This window comes from Eptesicus fuscus, chromosome 8 (genome assembly GCF_027574615.1).
Source record: "Eptesicus fuscus isolate TK198812 chromosome 8, DD_ASM_mEF_20220401, whole genome shotgun sequence".
NCBI lineage: Eukaryota > Metazoa > Chordata > Mammalia > Chiroptera > Vespertilionidae > Eptesicus > Eptesicus fuscus.
In genome coordinates, this window is record NC_072480.1 from 12,791,965 (window position 1) to 12,817,545 (window position 25,581).

At 50.2% G+C, this 25,581-nt stretch overlaps 1 protein-coding gene across 2 annotated transcripts in view; it reads left to right on the top strand.

Moving 5' to 3' along the window:
* Nucleotides 1-10,315, top strand: part of ATP7B (ATPase copper transporting beta) — a 48,156-nt gene extending 37,841 nt beyond the window's left edge. For both annotated transcript variants that reach the window (XM_054719779.1, XM_054719780.1), the window contains exons 14-21: nucleotides 687-869; nucleotides 2,217-2,382; nucleotides 3,586-3,729; nucleotides 4,950-5,092; nucleotides 6,675-6,878; nucleotides 6,985-7,102; nucleotides 8,252-8,354; nucleotides 9,521-10,315. In XM_054719779.1, coding sequence (XP_054575754.1) covers nucleotides 687-869; nucleotides 2,217-2,382; nucleotides 3,586-3,729; nucleotides 4,950-5,092; nucleotides 6,675-6,878; nucleotides 6,985-7,102; nucleotides 8,252-8,354; nucleotides 9,521-9,794 — 1,335 coding nt within the window. In that variant the 3' untranslated portion in view covers nucleotides 9,795-10,315. The remainder of the gene's footprint in view (nucleotides 1-686; nucleotides 870-2,216; nucleotides 2,383-3,585; nucleotides 3,730-4,949; nucleotides 5,093-6,674; nucleotides 6,879-6,984; nucleotides 7,103-8,251; nucleotides 8,355-9,520) is intronic.
* Nucleotides 10,316-25,581: the final 15,266 nt, after the last annotated feature.

Sequence of the window (25,581 nt, forward strand, 5' to 3'; positions counted from 1 at the left end):
AGGGAGAACCATGCTTGTGGGACACAGTCTGAACACAGCAAGCAGACCTAATATGGGGCTTGGGGAAGTCTGAGTCCAGGGATTGATGGACTTGGGCCATAGGAAAGCAGGTACCGGTGTGGCTGTTACTGACTGGCTGAGCCCACCCACGGGGACTGTGTAAAGCTGCCATTGGCTAAGTGGGCAGGTCTAAAAACTGGCTCTGCTGGTTACCTGTTGTTATGGCCCGAGGAGAGCACTGTTCATGGAACTTGGAGTGCAAGAGCTTTAGTGTTAGTAGGCTTTTGCACTTACACAGGCCAGAGAAAACCATGATTGACTCAGCAGATAGCAGTAGATAGCCGCCTCCCAGATCCCTGGCTCCTGATCCTGCACAAGAAATCTGCCAGTGTTACTGTCCAGGAGACCGCGTGCCGTCTCTCGCTACATCCGAGTGAGAGTTTCTGGCTCAACCTGGTTAAGATGAAAACACAATGAGGATTTGGGGGGGCATAGAGGGAAACAGAGTTTTTGCAGGGGGCGTGGTTGAACCTTGTGATTGATTGCAGACGATTATGTCCTGGAGGATGAAGGACTGTTGTTACCTTCTTGAGGGAGTGTGAGTTAAGTTCTGCCTCAAGATTGTGTGGATTTTGAAGTCCCTTCCATCTGTATTTGTGCTAACCGAGATGTGATTGTTTTGACAGATAAAGACTGTGATGTTTGACAAAACTGGCACCATTACCTACGGGGTCCCCAAAGTCATGCGGGTCCTCTTGCTTGTGGATGTGGCCACGCTGCCCCTCAGGAAGGTTCTTGCTGTGGTGGGGACTGCAGAGGCCAGCAGTGAGCACCCCTTGGGTGTGGCTATCACCAAATACTGTAAAGAGGTACGAAGACCTGGGCATTGCGCCTCCTCCCGCTCCTCCCACAGCCTCCTCTCTCACCTCCAAGCTCCTTCCTCCCAACAGGCTTTTCCTCTCAGCTGCCATGGCACCTCAGTCAGCTGCCTTCGAGGAGGCCTTGGCTTGTGTGATCTGGAAAACCACTTAGCAGGCCAGTGGAGATGTGGCTCGCAGTAGCTGGTCCCTTGTCACATTTCCAGATCAGTGCAAAAGCAGCCCAGTGTTAACAGTCATTTGTGGATCATTTACTGAGCACCTGGGCTCAGGACAACTATTAAGATGGGAACGCTGCCTCTCGGAGCTGCTTGCTGGTTGGGTGAGGAAGACAGATGGTGTGTAAATTCAGTCCTTTACTTAGTGCAAAGGGATACAAAAATGAATGGGGTCTTGGGGTGAGGGGGTAGAAATCCACGCAGTTGGGAACATCTGAAATGGAGAGGAGCCAGCAGAAGTGAGTGGAACGCCCAGTGGGTTCTTGGCACAGTTACTGGGCAAGCATTCATCTTTTGATCTTTTCAGACGGAAGGTCCTATTTCACTTTCTCTATTTTCAATATGAATATCGAAGCAGCAGAATGTGTCAGAATACTGCTCAGAAAAAATGTAAACGGTGTGGGCAGATACAGTTATCAGTAAATGTAGAGGATTACATGGATGCCTTGAAAAAGTTGACAACTCTTCCTGGACAGGGAACCTTCCAGAAACCTCATTTGGTGTTTCTGTCTTTCAGGTAGGGTCAGGCAGGCCATTTCACCTCTCACCTTTCTGATGTTTCAGGAAGAATTCTGCTCACCCTCAGCCATACTTCCTTCGCTGTTTTGTTAACCCAAATAAAAACAGTGCCCCACTTCCTTCTCCTGCCGCATCACCCTCCTCCACAGCGTCTGTAAATGGACAGTTCTCTCTTAATAGCCTCAAAACAGCTTTGTTACCACTTGCCTATTCCATTATTTTAATGAAATTACTTGTGACGTAAAAATAATATATTTCCTCTCTTTGGCACCTTTACAACTCCCCATCCTTAATTTGAGAAGTTTGATGTGAATAGCCTTTCTCCTAGTCTGCAACATGTCCAATATCATGAGGCATCCACCTAAGGAGAGAGTTTAGGCTATTTAATTTTGTTCAATTTAATAATTATAATGTCTGTGGCAGAGAAAAGGAACTGCTGAGTCAATAGTTTATCTCTTTACCTTTTCCGGCAATTCTACTTCCCATCCCTCCTTTCCCTCTTAATTCATGGTTGGGGTGCTCTCTCTCCTATTCTCACCCCCATCCCTGCCCTGCCCCCTCTCTGTTTCCTGGTTCTTCTTCCTGCTCCCTTCCTCCACAGGAACTTGGAACGGAGGCCTTGGGATACTGCATGGACTTCCAGGCCGTGCCAGGCTGTGGAATTGGCTGTAAAGTCAGCAGCGTGGAAGGCACCCTGGCTCACAGCGAGCCCCCGAGCAAACAGGCCCCTCACCCGAGTGGGGTTGGCAGTGTCCCCACAGCAACAGGTATCCCTGGCCTTTGTCTCTGGTGCTCGGCCTGTCAGCGGTTGGGTCCGGCTGGGTCAGGTGGCAGCATGCCAAACTCAGAGAGCACCGCGCCACCCGGTCCCCCTGCTGTGGCTCATGGCAGGTGCACCGCACGCCTCCCTCCTCAGGAAAGCCTGAAGTTCCTCTTGAACTTGATTCCTCTGAATCTTGATGCCAATGGCAGACAGAAGTAATCTATTACATAAATCTATAGAGTAATGCTCATGATTTTGAGTCTCCACTTTCTTATCCCAAGTTAGCTTGGCTGCTTGTGAGCTACCAAGTGGACAGCTGGGAATTCTGCTTTGTTCTTCCGAAACAGGAAACCTCCCGCTTAGTAGAACTCTGATGGGAAGTTTTCTGTTTACAGAGCTGGCAGCAGTCAGGGAAAGCTGATGGGGATGGTCTGCCCACACTAAGAAGGGACACTGTGTGAAGTGAGAGCTGCTTTTGAATAATGGCCTTTCTTAGGATATCTAAGGATAGCTTAGTAGCCATCAGCATAAGAGTGTGAAAACATACTACCCCCCCTCCCCCCCAAAAAAAGTGTCTGATGCTTTCTCTTAAGTATGTTGGTAATTAGGTCTTGATTTAGATTTCACTGTTGGAAGCCATCTGCCACCTTCTAGCAACTTAAAGCCCTGGATGACCTTCCATTTAGTGTCCAGGGACTGCTTCGTGCAGCGACGCCTAAGTTACTGGCACACGTGGAAGGTGACAGGGGAAAGACTCGCTGGCCTTTTAGGAGGTGTAGCTTTAAAACATTTCACAGAAGTAGACGGACTACTTGCGGGTTCACCGTGGGTCATCTGTACCAAGCATGATGTCGCTAGGCACCACTTGGATTTGATGCTGGAGAAATAACTCCCTGAAAAAGCAGCAGCAGATCCTCTGAAGGCAGATAGGGACACCACGTAATGTTCCATACGCTTGTAACATTTTCACACGTAGAAAATGGACCTTTTAATGCCCCATTTTAATTCAGACCCACATGTTCTGCACATTAATTATACTTTTTCCCCTGGTCCTTCAAGGATGGTGTTCTGAGAGGCACTTACTAGGTGATAATTTCTCAGAATGGGCAAATGGCTATTTTGCCTTTTAAAAGGGTTCCCTAGTTTGTAGTAATTTCTCACAATGGAATTACACTGTGTGGGAATAACCACCAACTCTTTTGAACAGATGTAGGTCCCCAGACGTTCTCTGTGCTAATTGGAAACCGAGAATGGATGAGGCGCAACGGCTTAGCCATTTCCAGCGACGTCAGCGACGCTATGACAGACCACGAGATGAAGGGCCACACGGCGGTCTTGGTGGCTATTGATGGTATCCCTCCGCTCTGCCTTCCCCTGCCCACTCAGACATGAAGCTTTTGGTGATGCCAGGCAAAAAGAGATCCTGCCTATTTGTAAAGAAACCAATCTCCCTTTACCAATTTTAGTTTCCTCTAGTAACAGACTGCGCTGATGTCTTTTCAGGGCATCCCCAGTCCCGAGGCCCTTTTCAGCTCGCTCTCCCTCAGTCATGCAGCACCCCCCCTCCCCACCCCCAGGGCCAGCTCTGCCCTGGCACCTGCCTCCTTGCGCTTGGAATCCTGTCTTCACCATCACTGTTTGCTGCAGTCCAAGCTGGCAGCTTGGAGTCCTCCTCCTCATCACGGCAGACAAAGCAGTTCACTTTCCAAGAGGTTTAACCCTAGCATGCCCTGAAAGATGAGGTCCCTGCAGCTTGCCTCCACTTCTCCAGATGGAGTGTATCTGAGGACCCAGTTATATCTTGGGCTTTACATCTCAGATAGATTAGAATCTTACTTTGTTAATGTTAGTTTCTGCTAACAGAAGTAAAACTATATGCAAATAAGAATTAATTTATGTCCTCTTTCCTATTCTCTTTTTTGTTTTCCTTCTCCCATCATGAGGCCACCTCCTAAGTCCTTGTAAATCCACAGTCCCCTCCACTCGACAGAGCAGAATTGGCTCAACTGAAGGAGTCATGCCCCTTATACATCACTCACCCTCACTCTGCTCCTGCCACACCTCAGGCCTCGAAAGCCTTCCTTGCTTCAGTATCTAAAAGGTTCACTCAAAAAAAAAAAAAAAAATAGTTCTATTCAAGTGGCTTTTATCACAAGGAAAAAAAAGGAAGTATTGATTTTCTTGCTGTTTGGACAATCATCATTTCCTAAGTAGTATTTTCTGTATTTGTCATGTTTTAATAGCTAAGGTATATTGAGTTATGAGCTAGATACTCTGCAAGTGGATGTGCCATGCAGAAAATTTGGAAAATTCTGAGAGCTATAAAGAAGAAAATGGAATTGCTCATTAGCCTACCCCTCAGAGAGCCACTGTTGACATTTTGATAGTCCTTCCAGACTGTGTATGCATCTGTCGTATGTAAATTTTAAAAAAACAGAATCAAACCATATTATGTTCTATAATTGGGTGTTTTGCTTCTTGCTGGTAACATGACATTATGGAAACTGAAACCGGCTGTGCTCCTGGGGCCGCCGGGCCCTCTCCCGCGCACTCACCGTGGTGTTCCCTCAGGGCTGCTCTGTGGGATGATCGCCATCGCGGACGCCGTCAAGCAGGAGGCCGCCCTGGCTGTGCACACACTGAAGAGCATGGGCGTGGACGTGGTGCTGATCACGGGGGACAACCGCAAGACAGCCAGGGCCATCGCCACCCAGGTCTGGGCCGGGCCCTCTTCCCTTTCTCACATGAAAGTGATGCTAAGCTCACAGAAGCAGTTTGAGGGGAAAACTAAGCACCAGTGCATCCCGCACTCAGCTTTGCTTCTGCTTCCCCCTGGATGGGTACTTGTCAGTCATGCAGCACCCCCCCTCACCATCCCCACCCCACCACCACCACCACCACCACCCCCCCCCCCCACACCACCATCCCCCCCCCACCACCACCCCACCCCCCCATCCCATCCCCCCCCCACCACCACCCCACCATGCTGTAGCAGCAAAGGTCCCGCCCTGGGGCCTGGGAGCCGTGATTCATGCAGGACTGGCTGCAGCCCTGGAAAAGCAACTCCATCATTCTCCATTTCCCAGTCTTTGCAGTGAACAACAACAACAAAACAAAACCCCATGGCTTGAGGGCGGACATAAACAACTTTGCAGTCTTTATGTTGAGGGAATGTTTTGCCAGCTCAACTCTTCCCACTGGTTGCACCAGATAAGTGACTGACCCCGGGCAGTTCCCCTGCAGCCCTGGGTCCTGAGTTTGGGCCGTGCAGACAGTGCTGCTGCATGCTTGCCTGGCCCACCACCCGGGGATGGCTCCAGTGCAAATTCCTGAAAAGCATGTATACCCCTCCTCCTAAAAATGTGTGTACAGTGGCATGCTTTTGAAAATGAATTGCACCTTATGAGGGAAGCAACAGTACCTCTCTTTACTGGGCATTTTGCTAATTATGGACTTGTTGAGTTACTCCCTTTCCTGGTTAAAACGTGTTCATTCATTCAGCAAGCACTTGCTAAACACCGCCCATGCGACAGCAGGCTACAGAGGGGAGTGAAGAGGGTCCCTGCCCTCAAGGAGCTCCCAGTCCTGTGAGGAGGGTGGACCAGTGACCAACTATAAATTGAGTCCTTGGTGTTTCCAGAGAAGAGTGCATGGGGCGTGTGGGTGCCGCCAGCTTACCCTCCAGCCTGGCAGGGGCTGGGGATGCCTTTCCAGGGGGAAGAAGCTTGAGTCAGGAGCGGTCTGGTGAAGAAGAGGGGCCGGAGGAGGGAAAGCAGGCTGACCTTCCGGGGCAGAACAGGCAGCATGAGCGCCGTCCGGGGTACAGAGTAGCCGGGAGTTGGAGAGCCCAGGGAGCGGAATGGTGCAGGGAGCTGGAAATGGGCAGAGATCTGGGGGACCGGCTAGGGACCTCAGGAGGCAGACCACGGAAGTTAGATGTTGTCCTGAGGGAACAGGGCCCACTGGAGGACTTGACGCAGGAAAGGAAAATGACCAAATACTTTGTTCTGGGAGGACACTGGGACAGCATATGGAGAAGAGAGTGGGGAGGCCGCGATGTGGGCCGGGAGACCAGTGAGGGCCCCCAACCAGTGCCTGGCCTTGGGATAGGGTCAGGGAGTAAATTTGCCACGTGATCTGGAACTGTGGGGCTTGGTGGCTGACGACATTGACGACCTGAAGGCTGGGTGGGGGTTGGGCAGGATGCCCTGGGTTTCTGCTACTATTCCTATCCTTTGCCAACACCGGGTATTGTCACATATTTATTCTTTTACTGCTGTTTTCCTTTCCTTTTAGGTTGGCATCAACAAAGTCTTTGCAGAGGTGCTGCCTTCTCACAAGGTGGCCAAGGTCCAGGAGCTCCAGAAGGAAGGGAAGACAGTGGCCATGGTGGGAGACGGGATTAATGACTCCCCGGCCTTGGCCCAGGCCGACGTCGGCATCGCCATCGGGACAGGCACAGATGTCGCCATTGAGGCGGCTGACGTGGTTCTCATCAGAGTGAGCGCGCTGTGTCTCCTCCCCGTTGTCCAGGCAGTGGGGGGGGGGGGGGACGGGGGAGGGCTGTGGGCACAGCTCCTGATCACCAAATGCTCCTCTACCTCAGAATGACTTGCTCGATGTGGTCGCTGCCATTCACCTCTCCAAGAGGACTGTCAGGAGGATACGGCTCAACCTGGTGCTGGCGTTGATCTATAACCTGGTTGGCATTCCCGTCGCAGCAGGTAACGGGCTCACCCTGCTTGTGACCTTTGCCTCCAGCTCTGCCTGGTTCCTGCCGGACTTAGTGCGCAGCCCGCCTTGCTGGCTGGCTGGCCAGAAGCATCTTAGAAAGTGTTGGTTTTATTATGTTCTCTGCTTGCTAACTCTCTAAAAGTAAATGAGAAACTGCAGAGAGAACCCCAACCTTCATTCACTCTGGTTCTCTCTGAAAAGCTGCCAAGATGCTTGACTATTTATTTACTCTGGCCGTTTTTCTGAACCATTTGTTACACATACGGTCCGTAAAACTAGCATTATTAATAGTGATGGGGCCCCTGCTACATGCTAGGCACCGTGATTGGTGTTTTAGAGCCTTAACTCAAAAATGCATCCTGCCCGAGATTTACTCTGTCTCACAGAAAGATGGATTTTTCTGCCTTAAACTCCTCTCTTCCCCGTTCAGTACTGAGTTACCCAGGAGGAAAAAGCTCTTCTGCAAGGAAAGGCTTCTTCTATGTGGGCTGAGACCTAAAGTTTGTCAACACAACTTTCCCACTTCAAGTCCCCGGTTGTGCCTGGGTGGTTAAAGGTGACTCACATGATTGGCGTGTCTGCCTGAGCGCACTGGGTGGGCCCGGCCTGGCCCGGCAGCTGTGCCTCTGCCTCCAGAGCCGGGCCAGGCGCTGATTCACTCCTGTGCTTCTGCCTCGGCCTCAGACCTTTGCCCAGACGCGGACTGAGTCTCCTGGCTCTGTCCTGGGTCCTGGCTCACATTGCCCTTTAAAAAGGTGTTTTGAGCCCTGAGGGAAGACAACCCACGCAGACAGGTCTGTGGTCACCAGCAGCGCGCCCTCTGAGTGCTCACACAGACCCCGCGGTGCTCAGGACAGCTGGCTCCCCTGGCCTGCTGCTACCCCTCTGGTTCCTGAGATTCACTGTCCTCCTGGAGTTTCCCCTGAAACTGGTGATGGGAAAGGCAGGGCGGCGGGAGACCCCAGTCCCCTCAACAGCGCCCCCACTGCCCAGCTCTGAGATAGCCTGCTTCAGAGACCTGCAGGCATGTGCTCACTGGCAGCGGGCTTCCAAGCTCTGCTGAGCACTGCGTGGTGGGCCCTCTCCTTGCTCTCTCCGGGCTGCTCGGTGAGTGTTGTCTCTCCCCCCAACCCACGCAGGTGTCTTCATGCCCTTTGGCATCGTGCTGCAGCCATGGATGGGCTCGGCAGCCATGGCAGCCTCCTCTGTGTCTGTGGTTTTCTCGTCGCTGCAGCTCAAGTGGTGAGTCCCCACAGGGCAGGAGCATGCGCTGCAGGCGAGGTGATGCTTGCCAGGCCCCTTCGCACTGCATGCGCAAGGCCGATTTCGGCTGGCTGGTGCGCCTCCTGGGCCAGCAGTGGGTGTGTGCTATGCTCAGATTCCTGACTCACTCACCTAAGGCAAAGACCTAAGGGACAGCCTGAGTGTCTAATGATTTATTGGCACCACGATCAAGTAATCTACCACTTAACCGTCATCATGTGCTGGGCTATCCTAGTTATTTTGCTCAAGGGCTGCTTATGTAAGTACAGTCCTGTGCTGCTTAACCCCAGGGATTCAGTCTGGGAAGAGTGTCGTTAGGCAATTTCATCCTTTTGCGAAGGAACATCATAGCGTGCACTTGCACTAACCTAGATTAGGTATAGCCGATGACATACCTAGGCTTTATGGTATTACCTATTGCTCCTAGGTTACAAGCCTGCACAGCATGTTACAGTACAAAACAACACGAGGATAATTCAGTCACAAGAGAAAATGATGGAATCCAGAGATGCAGTGGACAGGAGATGTATGAGGTTGCCGCCAGTGTAGTATGGCATAGTGTTTTACACAGACTGATTTTTAATAAGTAGAAAGAATACATTCAAAATAATAAAAAATATAGTATAGTAAGTATACAAACCACTAACATAATCGTTCATCATCATCAAGTGTTATGTTCTGTACATAATTGTATGTGCTGTACTTTTACCGGGCTGGCAGCGCAGTGGCTTTGTTTATGCCAGCGTCGCCACAAACACATGAGTAATGAGTGTCACAATGGCTCTGACATCTCCAGTGATAGGAAGTTTTCGGCTCCATTATAACCTTACGGGACCTCTGTCATATATGCGGTCCATTGTTGACCAAACATCATTATGTGGCCCATGACTGTACGTAGACACAGGATGCCTGTGTGTTAACATTTCTCCTTTTTCAAAATAGATGTTTATTTACTTATGTTTTCATTTAACAAGAAGTTAATGACAGCCTACATGCCAAGCATTTGGATACAAAGTTTCTAAATTGGGTGAAGTTTACCTGAACCCTAGCGGTTTGATTGTGCGTGTTACTGAAAGACTTGGATGAGAGGCTTTCAGAAGCCTGTGTCCAGAAGGTTCAAATGCTCTCGGGATCTTCCTTTGCAGCTATAAGAAGCCCGACCTGGAGAAGTACGAGGCCCAGGCCCAGGGCCGCATGAAGCCCCTCACCGCGTCCCAAGTCAGCGTGCACGTTGGCATGGATGCCCGGCGCCGGGACTCCCCCAGGGCCACCCCCTGGGACCAAGTCAGCTACATCAGCCAGGTGTCTCTGTCCTCTCTGAAGTCCGACAAGCTGTCTCGGCACAGCGCCTCCGCTGATGACAGTGGGGACAAGTGGTCTCTGCTCCTGAATGACAGGGACGAGGAGCAGTTCATCTGAAAGCTCCAGCTGGTGCGGACCCCTGGCCCATCTCCTGGCTGACCAGCCGCTCTGGCCCCAGGTGCAGCACCGCAGCCACTTCCACGCCCCGGACATTCAGATCATGCCTCCCTGCAGCGGGTGGCATTGTCCAGACGTGGCTCCTGGGCAGAACCACCCTGCCTGGATCCACAGCACAGGGTGCAGCCTTATCCAGGCTACTGGCGTGGGCTTGTCGGAAACCTTGCCGACTCTAGAATCGGGAGGACGGCCACCCCCCACAGACCTCGGCTTTATTGAGCATTTGGGATGACTGTATGTGATACGAAGAAAATCTTACCAGGACCAAAAACAGCTGAGCCTTTCCCTAGAACTCGTGAAAAACCTCGAACTCATGAAAAACCTCGGTGTTGTCCTCTTTCTTACAACGCCCGCGAGCATCGTGTATCTAAGACCACAGTTTACCTCAGGTGCTTTCTTTAGTTTCTGCTGGTACCGCCTCTTCTTTTTGTGTCCTTGTCACTGGCGGTGGCACCCTCGCCTTTCAGGGCAGGACTGGCATCCTCCTGGTCCCTGCTGCTGCTCTCGGGTGCTTCTCGAAGGGCATGTGCCCATGTGCGCTGCCGCCCGAGTCTGCTCGCTCACACGCCCAGCCAGAGAGCTCGCCAGTCCGTTCTTGCTTATGAGCCACTTCTCCATGGAGTCTTGACCGTTGTTGCCCAGATGGAGTGAGGGTCTCAGAGCCTGAGACTTGAGAAGTCCAGCTTCCTGTGGGGTCCAGGAGCTTGGGCCCCGGGGAGACGTGTGGTCCTTGAAGACCTGTGGGGGGGAGGCATGTGCAGGCAGGAACCTCCCTCGTGGCTCCCAGAGCTTCGGTTACATGGTCTGCTGTGTGACTGTTACTTCCTGATGAAAAATGTAGAATTCATGTTGGTTTGTGCAGCTCTGAGGAAACGAAGATTCCCAAACGAGAGGGCATCACAGCTCTTCTCCAGGAGCCTCTACTGCATGCCGAGGTGGTGGTGCTTTAGGAAAGGGGTGGCCACAACTTCCTAAAGGAAACGTCCTTCGTAACTTTCGGGGCTCTTCGTGATTGCCTGACCCTGGAGGGGCAGGACTGTGGCTAGTTCTCGACTTTGGAGTTACTGTTGACTGACAGATCACATGGGAATAGACTAGTAGAATCATAATCTTAGAATAAGCAGAGCAAAGCCTATTCTAAATTCTAAGGTGAATCCCTTGTCACACACACAAAATAATTTTATTTATTGAGAGTCAGTTATTTTCCAAGGCAATGTAAGCACTTTTTATAGGTTAACCTCTAATCCTCCCAACAAACCACCAAAGTAGATATTATTGTCCACCTTTCACAGGCAGGGGAATAGGCTCAGAGAGGTTAAGTACCTGCTCAGGGTCACACAGCCAGCACACATGCTGGAACAGGGGTCTGAATGCATGTCTGCTGGCTCTGAAATCTTTTATTTCTGCTTCACCTTGAATATTTTGTTTGATAAGAATAAACAAGAAAAGACCCTTGTTCCTGGAAGAACAAATTTTCCAGATGATGTCTTCATTGTATCGTCTTGTAATGAAATTTGATCATAAGATCATCTCACCCTCCCATGGATGGTTCATTTTTATTTTTACACATAATTTAGTTTTTGCTGGGTTTTATCCTCTGAAATCCAAGTGCAGGGTTTTGTGGTTTTATTATTCTCAATCTTCCTTTTCCTCTCAGCCCCTTCCTGCCATGTGTCCCCAACTGTCTTTATTTTTTTTGGCTGTGTTTGGGGAGTGTTTCTTATTTCCTAACTAGGCTAATCATTTTCTAAAGACTCTAATTATATTGATTCCCCAAAAAGCTTTTAGGATCATAAACATCATGTTTATATAGACACAAAAATATTTTTATAATTGTACAGAAATAACCTTTTAGATGTTCAAAGTGTCAGAATTTTTTTGTCAGATAAGAACAATTCCTACTTAAAAACTTTCCGTGCTATATTAGAATAAAGTTTCTCTTTGTTCATAAAAACATCTGCTTTTGGCTGGCCCTGTCTGCGCGAGGAGCGTGGTGGGGCCAGGCCAGCACTGTCTTCAGTGAGAACTTCGAGGGGCTGGCTCTGCTGTGGGTTCCTTTTCGGGGGGGGGGGGGGGGGGGGGGGAGGGGGGCGGGGCGGGAGGGTTTAACAGTGGAGGCCTCCAGGGTGGCCAGAGCCCTGTGATCGGCTCTTGCCAGCTCTGTGTGAGCCCCTCCTGTTGCCTGCCTCAGTGGTGCGTGGAGAGAACTCTGAAGGGTCACCCACGTCAGGGTGTCTGTCCCACTGACCGACAGCCCAGACTACCCTTGAGATGCACTTTTCTAGTTGAGGGTCATTGTCTACAAAGGACTGTGGGATTGATCCCACCTTAGGAAGAAATTAGATTTCCTTAGAAAATAGATGCTTTCTAAAACTTGAGCAGATTTCCTTGCTAGGATTACACATGTAGCAGAATAAATCATAGCATCTGTCAATTCCTGATACAATTTTGGTCTTTAAGACGTTAGTGAAGAATTATGCTGAGATCACCTTTTAAATAAGTGGGTGTAATAATTCTAGTATTTTTCAAATGACAACTGGAAATTGACATGTCAATAGATCCCCCAATTTTTCTGCTCATTTACTAAGGAATAATAAATAAATAAATGACCTTTATTTTAAGAAAATCCAGCATAGCAAAATCAGCCGATCACAGAGGTTAATTAGAAAAAGGTTATTTGAATTACAGAAGGACTTTTTTTGCTTTAAAAAATTCATGCCAATATTTCAGTAAATTCCATAATGCATATAAAATTCTCCTTGAGATTTTTTTTGTATAGAACCTTTCTTAACTGCAGCAATTGCTTAAAAAAGAAGTCAGGAATGCATATACAAAAGAAATGCTTTCAGCAACCATTCGTGTTGACTCTGTTTCCCTTCCTGATTACCTTGGCTGGTGGGAAAGCTGATTGCGTATTGGAAGGTACTGTGGAGCTGGTAGAAATGAAATCACCACTTTCCTCAACTTTCAGACTCAACGTGGGCAGAGAAATAAGCACCATTGTTTGGGTTCATTCTAAAGTAAGGTGACCAGATTTTAACATTGGTAAAGCAGGACACCATTGACCGAAGGGGGCGGGGGGGGGGCAGTTCTTGATTAAAAATTTGGTCTATATGGAGCAATAAAAATTTTCATAGAACGCAAAAATAGTATTGTAATATATTTTTTTAAATTTCAACTTTTTTAAAACGCCGCGGGACGCGGGACAAATTGTTAAAAATCGGGACGTCTGGTCACCTTATTCTAAAGGGAGATAGATGTCTACTTGTCTGCTGTTTACCTTTGTGTGAAGACAGTGACAACAGTTGAAACCCAAGACTATGAGAATGTTAATAACGCTGCAAAGTCCTAGTGTCTCCTTTGTTCTGTTAAAAAAGATGAATATAGATGTAAAAGCATCCAAGGGCTAAGATGAAAATGAGAGTTGATGGAAGTTTAACATTTTTTCTTCTGAAAAGGAAATAGTTATTTTTTTCTTAATATAAAAATAACTGCTTATAGCAAAAATATGTAAGAACTATGTAAAGGGGAGAAAGGCTGTTATAAGATGATTTCATGGAGGGGTACCCTTTGAGGGTGGGTTGCATTGGGACACTGGGAGCAAAGCCTGCCTGCCCACAGGGGACCGAGCTCCCTGACCAAACTGCAGCCATTTGAGAGGTGCTGTCGTGGGTTCCACACTTGCTGAGCCGGTCCCCGCAATGGCATGAAGAGCTGTGTGCCTCACGGTCCTATTCCCACAGCGGGGAGAACCCAGCTGAGGGGAGTCACGGTGTTACAGGGCAGTAAGGAGCTCGGAAAATTCCAGGGCAAGTGGAATAGGGAAGCTGAGACAGGGAAGTTAAAACAAGACCCAACATTGTGGGCAACTTGCAGCCAGCTTGTAAATAACAAGCCATTATCTTCCCCAGCCAGGACACTGGAGAACAGACGGTTAAAAACCTCCCTAAAGAGAGAATGCAGAAAAGGAGTGAGGAAGGGGAAAGGGAGAAAAGAAGGGCAGTTTTTTTACTCCCGAAGCAGAAAAGCCAGCAGTCTCCAGGCTTGACAAGATAAAGCTTCCAGGTGCTTCTCGTGAATTCTGGGACGGTCACAACCAAGTGAAAAGGGGCCTTGAGAATTAATCTGCACCAAATACTCAGCAGAGGAATTTTGAAAGCTACAGACAGGAGGGTACATAATGCCTCAGACCCCCACCCAACTTGCTCTTCAGATTAGCCAAGAGCCCGTCTGTGCTTCATAAGCCAGAAGTATAGGTTTGCTTCCTCTGCTTTTTCAATAAAGGTGCATGCTTTAATTGCTTTAATAAAATTGGCTTTTCACAGTGCAATGAAGGTCTCTTGATATAAATTCATTTATACGAGAAGACCAAGATCAAGGTTGGGGACAGCCCTCTCCCACTGACTCGGGGTGCCTCTAACAAAGGGACCTGCCCCGGACCTAGAGGCAGGAGGGTATGAAAGCCCACTTGACTGGCCACAGAGCTCCTTTGCATTGTGTCCCTGGGGCTCCCTCCCTCCCTGCAAAGAAGACACTGCTGCTCACATGAGCAGAGGAGGCTGGGCTTCCTCGCACCCCTCAGTGCTGTGCTCGGGACAAGAGTCGTGTCCGGTGGCAGGACACTATAGTTTATCTCGAGAGCCACCAGGTGTCTCTCTGACCAAAACCTCACGGTCTGCAGCCAGAGCCCACATTCTCTTGATCATTTTGGTGCATCTGGAAATTCACGTAGACATTGTCATGATGGAAATACGGGTCAGAGCGGGGGCTGGAGGTCAGCCCTGTGCTGGGGTGCCTTTGGCTGCGACGTACTTCTCTGTGTACATGTGGTCCAGGGTTCAGAGCCTCTAGTTTGCATTTAGCCGAGCAGACGCGTTGTTGGGATAACTCAACATTGACAATTTCCTTTTATAAACTACATCTGAGCTTCGTATTCCAGCAAGTTTCGATTTTTTTTTAAAGCTTGAACACTAAACAAAAAAGGTTTTGAAGAGCTCACGGTGGCTTTCAGTGGCTCCAAAGCTCCAAGTTCTAAGGCTCCCATGTTTGCTTGGGCTTCCAGGCCTCCACACCAATCCCTGGGCAGGATCCTGGCCCAGAGTGCCCATTACCGGGCCGGCGCCAGGCCAGGGGTTACCTGGCCAGACCTCTTACTTTCTCTGTCCAGTAAGGAACATCGCCCTCTTTACTGCCCTGAGGTACGAGGACGGACGGGGCAGTCCGTAGGAAACCTCCGTGCAAGTGCAAGGTGGCAGTGGTTTCAGGCAACCTCCACAAGGTTAAAAAATAAGTGTGATCTGAGACCTCCACTTTGTCATCTGTACAGAATGGGAATAAGTAATCATTTACACCTCCCAGGGTTGTGGTGAGGATACATGAGGCCATGGGGGGAGGGGCGGGAAGCACATCCTGCTGCTGCTGCTGGGAGTGATGGTGGCTGTATTCCAGGCGGTGTGTGTGGGGGGGTGGGGGGTGGGGGAGCAGTGGGGTGGATGAGCAACACAAACTCACAGGCGGAAACAGTCTGTGCGTTCCTTGGCTGGGCCGGAGGAAGTGCCTGCTTATGGGTCGGCTTCTAAGACGTCACAGGCTGTGCAGGTGGCTTAGAGAGCAGCGGCCTTTGCCCACTCGCTGTGTACCAGGCTGGACTCCAGTTCTCTTGTTTCCCGGGCGGGGGTCCCAGAGTCTGAGCTCCGCTGCAGTCTGCCCTGAGTTCCCAAAAGGACTCCCAGCCAGGGCCATGCAGTGTGGAGAGGTTAAAAACTACCCGCTTTAGAGATGGGCAGACCTGGCCGTACCCCCCAGGAGTGTCACTGCCTTTCTGAGCTTCTGAATCTGGGCAGGAGCGAACCCCGCTTCATTGGCTTGCGAAGGCCAAATGAAATTAGGGACATGAATGCCTAGCCTAGTGCCTGTGCACTGGAGCCCCTTCTAAAAGGGAGTGTCCATCCTAGCTGGTTTGGCTCAGTGGGTAGAGCATCAGCCTGTGGAATGAAGGGTCCCAGGTTCGATTCTGGTCCAGGGCACGGCCTCGGTGGCAGGCTCCTCCCCAGCCCCGGCCCTGGTCGGGGTGCATGCAGGAGGCAACCAATCGATGTGTTTCTCTCACATCCATGTTCCTCTCTATCTTCCCCTCTTTCTTCACGCTCTCTAATAGATAAATGGAAAAACATCCTCAGATGAGGATGATGATAGATAGATAGATAGATGGATAGATAGATAGATAGAAGGGAGTATCATTAGAATGACGCTGGTGCCACGTTCCTCCTGTGAGGTGAATCTGGGCAGCTCCAGGCTTGTTGCAGTGGGATGCCTTCTCCTAGGAAATAATGACTGTTGGAATGATGCCGGTGCAGAGTGGGAGTTAGGAAAATGAGTGGAAAGGGTGCTAGTGAACAAGAGCTGTGAATAAAGCAATTTCTTTTTAATGTGTCATTTTAGTCCGGGTTAGAAGGTGGGCTCTTGTTTCATTCATCCTGTCTGCATTATATGCAGGCATCTGATTATTTTCACCAATCATATTGGAAGTCTTTCCCTTCTTTTCAGGGTAGAATTGTATCACCTCAGATATGGTTTCCTAAAGAATGCAGTTACATTTGATTAAAATAGAACCATCTTGCTCTGCTATTTCTGAAGACTCAGCTCTGGGGGCCCAATATAAACCCAGCACAGAGGTGTGGCCCTGACGTCATGGGGATTTAGTCACAGAATAGCCTGACCTTGATCGCACACGGGAGGGAGCAGGGCAGTGAGTATCTGTTGGCTTGTTTTTGAGGGATATGTGTGTTTTATAAATTTCTGTTTTCTCCTTCCTGTCTACTGATCAGAGTTAAGACTAAAATCCACATGGCCCTAGAATCCAGCTAAATTTTGAAATTACTTCTGGAAATCTAAAAGAAGCTTACACTGTCAGTTTCTTACTTGAGATGCACTTAAATTTGGATCTAGTGGGACTTCTTGTACTGGATGAAACACACTGGACACCTCAGGATGGGGGCTTTATTTTCCATCTAAAGCTTCACCCATTTCTAGGTAATGTGTGTGTGTGTATGTGTGTGTATGTGTGTGTTTAATTTTATCTTTATATAGGTAATGTTTTAATGTACACACACTTTCACTGCCAATTATTGCTCCCTTATCCACTAGACATTCAGTACAAGTGACTCCATCCCTCTTCCCCAACTCACTGTGCCCCCATCTTTACTCTTCCCCCGTCTCCACCACAAACATTCAATGCACACACACACACACACACACACACACACACACGAAGGAAGGGTTAAGCCTCGGACTGACCTGCTGGCAAAGTCACAAACAAGTCCCAGCTTGGAAGGCACAGTCCTCTAAGCATAATTAAGCCTGATCCTGTAACTGCTCCCTAGATCTTTCCTGGGTAGCTAGTGGGCTGTGGGAGGGGCAGCAAGTGCTGCCAAAACAAGTGAAACCTATAAGAACATTGTCAATTGCCTTGTTTGTCCCTGACTATAAATAAAGCATCAGCTTCGCAGTCTGGATCGGTTCTGTGGCCTCAGCCAGGCACAGGAAGATCCACCCAGCTCCCAGCTTCATGAATCTATTTCTGCGTCTTGTTTTCTTTATTTCTATTATTTTCTCAATCCCTGGCCACCTCCATTTAGAACCGGTTCGTTCATCTCTCTTTCCGCGCGGGACACGGAAAAGGGAGATCCCCGCCATGTCTGGCCCCCGCCGCATCAGGCCCCCGAGCACGCGCGCGCGCGCGCACACACACACACACACACACACACACACACACACACCCAATGTACCCACAGAACCCTCCCATAGTATGATAACCATCAAGAACAGAGGAGGGATCTTGGAGGCTTGGGTCTTCTAAAAACACTTCTCAGAGGGGAGACTGTGAGGATATGCTCAGAGGAGAGGGCAGGGGGAGGGGTTGACTAGGTGGAGTGGGGCTGCATGTTTGGAGAGCCGTAACTCAGGCAGGACAGAGGGAAGCAGGGACAGCTGGGGGGTGGTTCTCTTTCTCCTCCCCCTCCCCACCCCTTTCCTTGACAGTGTCTCCAAGAGGGTAGAGGTGGGGGGTTCTGGGAAGAATAACTGATGCCAACCTGGCCCCAACCCCTCTCCAGGATTGTGAAGACCCCTCAAAGGCTCGGCCCGCCCTCCCTTGGAACTGAGGGGAAGAGGAAGAGAAGCGTTGTTAAAAGAAACTAAAAGGTGGGGAGGAAAGTCCAAACTGCACCTTCAGTCGGTTGTGTGTGGCAGTCGTGGGCAAGAGTGACTGAGGGCAGGGAAGATAACAAACGGATTCATTCGGGCTCACAGGCTGGGGAAGGTGTGGTTTCCAAACCAGCAGAACAGGAAGCTCCTGATGTTTCTTCATTAACTCGGAGCTCATTCGCAGAACCCTAGAGGATGCTTCTTTTGGAAGCATGTAAAAAAGCCGGTACCCACTTGGAACTGTAACCCAAATGGGTGCACATAGGCTAGATTCCACATTGGGGAGGAAGTTCCCCTGAGAATGACAACTCGAGCCTCCTGGCTTGGGAGGCAGGGCTCTCATCTCTGCATGAGGAGGGACTGAGGGCCTAATTGGGTTTGGAGTTTTTTCCCTCTCCTTCCCACACTCATTGATAACAACAACCGAGCCTTTACTATATTCCAGGCACCATGACATCCTATCTAATAAAGAGGGAATATGCTAATTGACCATCACTCTGTCACAAAGATGGCTGCACACACAGCTGAAGCCAAGTTCCCATAAGGAGCCTTAACGAGCAATCAGCAGGGACCTGAGGCTACGTCCTCCCCCACCCCCGAAGGGCTTGACAGGGGACCTCAGGCTGCGCCCCCCCACCTGGCAGGGCTTGACAGGGGACCTCAGGCCGTGCCCCCCACCTGGCAGGGCTTGACAGGGGACCTCAGGCCACGCCCCCCGCCCTGGCGTCAGGCTGGGGGACCTGAGGCCATGCCCCCGCCCAGTGGGGCTTGACGGGGGACCTCAAGGTGCACTTCCTGTCCTGGTGCTGGGCTAGGGGACCTCAGGCTGCTCCCCCCCACACAGCGCCAGGCTGGGGGACCTCAGGTCGCGCCCCCCACCCCCCCAGGTGGGGCTTGATAGGGGACTTCAGGCCGCGCCCCCCACCTCGGCACCAGGCCAGGGGACCTCAGGCCGCAACCCCCACCCAGCAGGGCTTGACGGGGAACCTCAGGCCACGCCTCCAGCCCCAGCACCGGGCCAGGGGACCTAAGTCTGCGCCCCTCTGCCTGGCTGGGCTTGACAGGGGACCTCAAGGTGCACCCCCAGTGCTGGGTCGGGAGAACTCAGGCCGCATCCCCCACTCCAGCACCAGGCCGGGGGACCTCAGACCACAACCCCCGCCAGGTGGGACTTGACAGGGACCTCAGGCCTCTCCCCCTTCCCCGGCACCAGGCCAGGGGACCTGAGGCTATGCCCCCTCCCAGCGGGGCTTGATGGGGGACCTCAAGGTGCGCTTTCCATCCTAGTGCTGGGCTAGGGGACCTCAGGCTGCTCTCCCTGCCCCAGTGCCAGGCTGGGGGACCTCAGGCCACGCCCCCCACCAGCCCCCCGCCCCCCACCCCGGCACCAGGCCAGGGCACCTCAGGCCACACCCCCTGCCCCAGCACCGGGCCAGGGGACCTGAGGCTGCGCCCCCCTGCCTGGCAGGGCTTGACATGGGACCTCAGGCCGTGCTCCCCACCCAGCGGGGCTTGACAGGGGACCTCAAGGTGCACCCCCAGTGCTGGGTCCGGGGAACTCAGGCCACGCCCCTGCCCAGCGGGGCTTGACGGGGGACCTGAGGCTGTGCCCCCTCCCAGTGCTGGGCCGGGGGACCTGAGGCTGTGCCCCGCCTGGTGGGGCTTGACAGGGGACCTCAGGCCATGCCCCCCAACCAGCGGGGCTTGACGGGATCTCAGGCCATGTCCCCCACCTGGCGAGGCTTGACAGGGGACCTCAAGGCACGCCCCCGCCCCCCTGGTCTGGGCTGGGGGACCTCAGGCCACACTCCCCATCCTAGTGCCTGGCCAGGGGACCTGAGGCTACATCCCCTGCCAGGCGGGGCTTCACAACGGTGGGACTGGCCAGGTCTGGATCTAGCCCAGTGGGGTGGGGGCCGGCCAGGTCTGGATCTCACGGGATTTTGAGGTGCATGTGGGTGGGCGGGGACTTGACTCTGGGTCCCGTGGTGTGCCCCAGACTCTGACAGGAGGAAGATTTTCATATACATTTTACTAATTTTCTTTCATCTCTGACACTCCTATTATAGAGAAAGGGCAAATATCAATATTAAATTATTTCCTCTAATTAATCCCCTTTTAATGTGCACGAATTTCATGCACCGGGCACTAGTTTATGTATAAAACCTTTAGATGCCTATTATCCTTAATCCCACACAACTGCATATGGAACATGCTGCTGTCGTTTCCATTTCACATGTACAGAGGCAGCTCTCTGTGAGCCGTGAGGCTTCCACTTTAAGGCTCTCCTCGTGGACAGGCCCTTGCCAGACCCTGGACGAGGCCCAGCAGCACATTCTCATGGGCATATGTCTTGTTAGTTTTGCAAAATTAGTTATTCTACTTGCACTTGGTTAGGGCTGGAGTTTTGTGTTTTTTTTTTTCCGTGTGACATCCCCTGCAGCACACATTCCCTGTATCAAGTGACATTGGATGACCACAGTGCATTTCTGGGTAAGGAAACACTGAGCTGGGCAGACATTGAGTTTGGATGGCGTGAAATGCGTTTATGTGATTTGCAGTCACTTCTGAGTATGGTTCAATGTAGGAACGGCTTCCAGGACTACTTTACTGCCCGTGTTCTGACTTGCCTAGTGTCACGGTGATGTCAGCTTGTCTTTGCGTGTGTGTGGAGGTACATGGACAGTGGAGGAGACGCAGGTCTGAAACATATGGAGCTGGAAGCTCCTCTGTGAAGAATTTTCCCAGCTATCAGACATGCAACATTGCTAGCAGAGGAGTTGATTCTCATTGACAGAAGATCTCTCCTGTTAGGAATAGACATGATCATATACATGATCAAGCACATCACACCTTGTTTTCTTTCTTGATGGCAATTGTATGAAATATAATTAATTGCAGTTGCTATGTTTTTAGGGCATATGGTGAGTATAACTGTGTGAAGCTGCATCTTCATGCAGTCCAACTGTCAATAATGAAAACATTTCCATCAAGCAAGCATGCTAGAGAAAGGATTGAATTGTCTTTTACAAAATTATCAGAGGAAGAAGCAATAAGAGACCCCCACATCTATATATATAAAAGCATAAGCAACTGAACAACTGAACGACTGGTTGACTGGTGGCCATGACACGCACTGACCACCAGGGGGCAGACACTCAACACAGGAGCTGACCCCATCAATTGAACGCAGTGCGCTCCCACCGCCAACCTCCCGTGGCCTGATCAGACCCCACCCATGCACGAATTCATGCACCAGGCCTCTAGTATAGATAAAAGAATTAGACAAATATATTAGTTAATAAAAACCTTAAGTTATTTTTCTGGATTCTTGGTATTAGTGGTATTTGTTGTGAAATCATTTGCATTTGAAACCATCACTTTCATACCTAATTTTTATAGTCTTTTTTCTTAAAGAGGAAGCACTTGACCATATAAGCTTTAGGCTCCATAAAACCTGGATCTATCCCTAAAAGAGTAGTTAAGTCACAAACTGAAGTCACAGCCACTAAGTGGCCCAACCAGCATTCGAATCCAGAGTCTGAGTGCTCGCCTCACATTGCATCTCAGACTCCAACATGTACCCATTCACCTGGGCCTCTTGTTAAAGTGAAAATTTTGATTCAATGGATGTAGGCTGAGGCCCAGATGACACAACTCTGCTATTCTGTGGGCCGCACCCTGAGGGGCCAGGGTCTCTGAGCTAATGTGCAACTGCTCATAATGGCTAGCTCTCATGCAGTATGATTAGGTCACTATAATTACTTCCTATGAATAGGGTAGATCTCACCTGGTTTCCTCACTCACAATTCCCTTTCCCTCACTCCAGCCTGAGACATATTTGGCCTAAAGAAGTGTTTCACTCTCAGCTTCCCTCTGACACTTTTATGGAGCTCTTCCCATGGGCCAAGTATTTTCTGTATCAGGGGGCATGTTTCCATCTTGTGGACAAGAACATTGCTGTTCAGGAAGGTCATGTGACTTGCCAGAGGTGGCAGGGTCAGTGGTTGAACTCACATCTCCAGCTCTACTTACCTGGTGACAGGTAGGCAAAGTGGGGACTCAGCCCTATGTCTCTAAGAAGAGCATTGCCTTCAGCCCCTACCCTCCATGGAGTTGCCCACACCTCTTCTCCCTCTGGGTCCTCTCCGCCTTGGGATTGGCCCTAGATGCAGCTTTAAGAGATGCAAGGCGATTAGATGAACACTGGAGTTTCCACTGTGACAAATAGGAAGTGGCTGACCTCTGTTTACCTAGATTTCTCCACCTTTGGGAGAGTTCCTTAGCCTCACTGAGGTCAGTTCCCTTGTCCAGAGGTGGGCTTAATGTGACCCAACTCATGGGGTTTTATGGAGAATAAATGAGGTATTATGACAAGTTACATGATACTACTCATGCGTTGGCCCATAGCCACCATGTTGTCCCTGGGCTAAGCTGGCCTTGGCAATTAAGTGGATACTTCTTACAGTCTGTATCCCAGGCTTTCTTCTCCCTGCTGTGTGCTAAGAAGAGACCACATTACAAGGGCGTCTGGAAACATCTCCAACACTGCAGAGTGCTGAGCAGAGGCTGAGGGCTTGACAGCAGTGCGTGGTTCCCTGGCAGATGTCAGCATTGCCTGTCGGACCCTGTTGGTGTGTTTGCAGCTGTGCTGCAGGCTGACAGCCCCTGGCATTCTCTTCCCAAATGCACCTCAAATCCTGGCCTGCTGCGTAGGCACCACAGGCCCACCTGATGAGAACACACGGTGGTGATTTTATTTGTCTTTTTTTTTTTTTTGCTTATTTTTTTAATATATTTTATTGATTTTTTTACAGAGAGAGGGATAGAGAGTTAGAAACATCGATGAGAGAGAATCATCGATCAGCTGCCTCCTGCACACCCCCTACTGGGGATGTGCCCACAACCAAGGTACATGCCCTTGACCAGAATCGAACCTGGGACCCTTGAGTCCGCAGGCCGACGCTCTATCCACTGAGCCAAACCGGTTTCGGCTGTCTTTTTTTATTATTATTATTAAGGTATTACATATATGTCCTTATTCCCCCATTACCACCTCCCCCCCCACCCCCACCCCCCCCGTATCTTTCCCCCTCATACCCTCACCCCTCTGTTGTCTGTGTCCATTGGTTAGGCTTATATGCATGCATGCAAGTCCTTTGGTTGATCTCCCCCCTTACCCCACCCTCCCCTACCTTCCCTCTGAGGTTTGAGCATCTGATCAATGCTTCTCTGTCTCTGGATCTGTTTGTTCATCAGTTTCTGTTGTTCATTATAATCCACAAATGAGTGAGATCATGTGATATTTATCTTTCTCTGACTGCCTTATTTCACTTAGCATAATGCTCTCCAGCTCCATCCATGCTGTTGCAAATGGTAGGAGTTCCTTCCCTTTTACAGCAGTGGAGTATTTGTCTTCAGAGTGTGTGTAGCAATATGTCTTTCAGAGACTCGGACATTTGTCCTACGGATACATTTTCCAGGAGAAAGTGCCAACAGCTGGGGGCAGGCTGTGTTTCCTAGCCGTCCAGCCCTCTGGAGGGAGGCTCTTGTTCATCACAGGACATGCACATCCTGGCTGCAGACCCAGGGTGGTGCTCTCTCAGTTTCTGTAGCCTGACCTGTAGGCTCTGTAGTTCAGCTTCCACGTCTGGGTGCAGCCTGGCCTGGATCCGGGTTATTTTGAGCAGCCCCTGCAATGCAGCTGCAAATCCAGAGAATGAGGAACACGGGACCTGCTCACCAGGGAACAGCTCGCTAAGCACACGCTGTCACTAGCACAGAGAGCAGGCAGACAGTATAATTGCAGTCCTCCAAGAGATTCACTCTGCTGAATTGCCTCTTTAGGGGCACTGCCCCCATTTCTTTGGTGCCAATACAATTAAGAAGAAAAAGACAACCTCATGGTAAATTTCAAAATGCCATAGGTAAAAGCAAACTGCTTCATTTAGCTCTTTGGTTATTTGCTTCAGATTTTATGTATCTCATTAGAAATATTTTGCAATGGTTGGAAGCCCTGGCCCGGCCCTTTGTGGAGAGGAGTCCAAGAGTAGAGGGAGGATGTGACCTCAACTGTGCTTCATGTGAAGCATCAGCCTCAGAACAACAACAGCACAGACTGAGCCCTGGCTGTTGCCCATTCATCTCTTTCTTAGTTTGGTGTCTGAATCAACAGGCTTTGGCCAGAAAGAGGAAGAGGGAGAGCTGTGATGGTCCTTCCTTTGGGAAGCTTTGCGTAATGGGCCCCTATTAACACTGAATGACAGACAGAACCCTGGCTCCAGAGGGTGAATTCCATAACTCTGAAGTTCCTTCTCATAATCATTTCCATCAGTCTGCTTTTACGGAGCCCAAACTATTTCTTCTGATTTACTCCTTCGTGTAGTCTGCTGGTGTCTTTCCATAGCTGCAAGGGTTCAGGAATCTGGGGAAGGGCTGCGTGTAAATTGAATAAAGAGACTAGACATGAAATATAAATGTGGGAGGCATGGGGGAGCCAGCGGGGGGCTCCACTTTCTAGTGAAGTGGGCTCTCTGAATGTCCGGACCCACAGCTTTTTATTTGCTGGGAAACACATCGGCCCTTTAGGAATGCAAACAGGTAAAGTTTGGTAAACAGGAAAAGATTATCAGGTTAGGGGAAATGCCTACAGCTGTCTGGCAGCAGGTAATAATATATGCAGATTTTCAGCCCTGCTGAGGGTGTCCATCAGCCTTCTGACGAACTTCTCGCATTTTATCATACCCTGCTGGAATTAGCCTCCAGCAGTAGTCATTCATCTGTCCAAAAAGCACGTATTAAATGTGACCTATGTGCCACCAGGGGATATTGTCCTGCCTTCCCGTTGCTTATAAGTCAGTGTGGGAAGGAGACTCGCATGGAGTGGACCTACTTAGCCTTGTGGGGCAGATGAGCCTTCCTGGAAGGGACCTGGATCAATAAGGGGACCTCTCTAGGAAGGAACTTTGGAGAAGGAACAAAGATGTTTAAAGAGATTTTTAAAAATGCAACTAGCTGATGGAACAAGGAAACCCTCTTTCTAATCTCTCTATGTCTTTACTTAGAGATCCACTTCCCTTGAATACACGGTGGGCTGGGGGCTCTGCTGAGGATGCAAAGGATGTGCTGACCTTTGGCCTCAAAAAAGGAGTGGGTGACCCCTGAGGCTGCTGTGGGAGACTGCCGCCCCACATGAGACAGAGAAGGCTGTTTGCAGAGCAGTCATAGGCAGCAACACAACGAAAATGCATGAAAACATTGTCACAGGAGCCCTGCATCCCTCATTCACTCAGTCACTTATTAGCATTGATTCAACACCTGCTATGTGCCCCGTTCTAGGTTTTGGACTACAAGCAATGAACACATCAGGGTGGCTGCCCGTTTGGACCTTTATGTGATACTGGGGGAAGGGGACAATCAGCAGACGAGTAAACCTATGGTATGTCACATGGCAATGGAGAAAGACACAGGAAAAGATGAGACAGCAAGTGCAGAGTCGGGGAGCACACGGGCATGACATCTG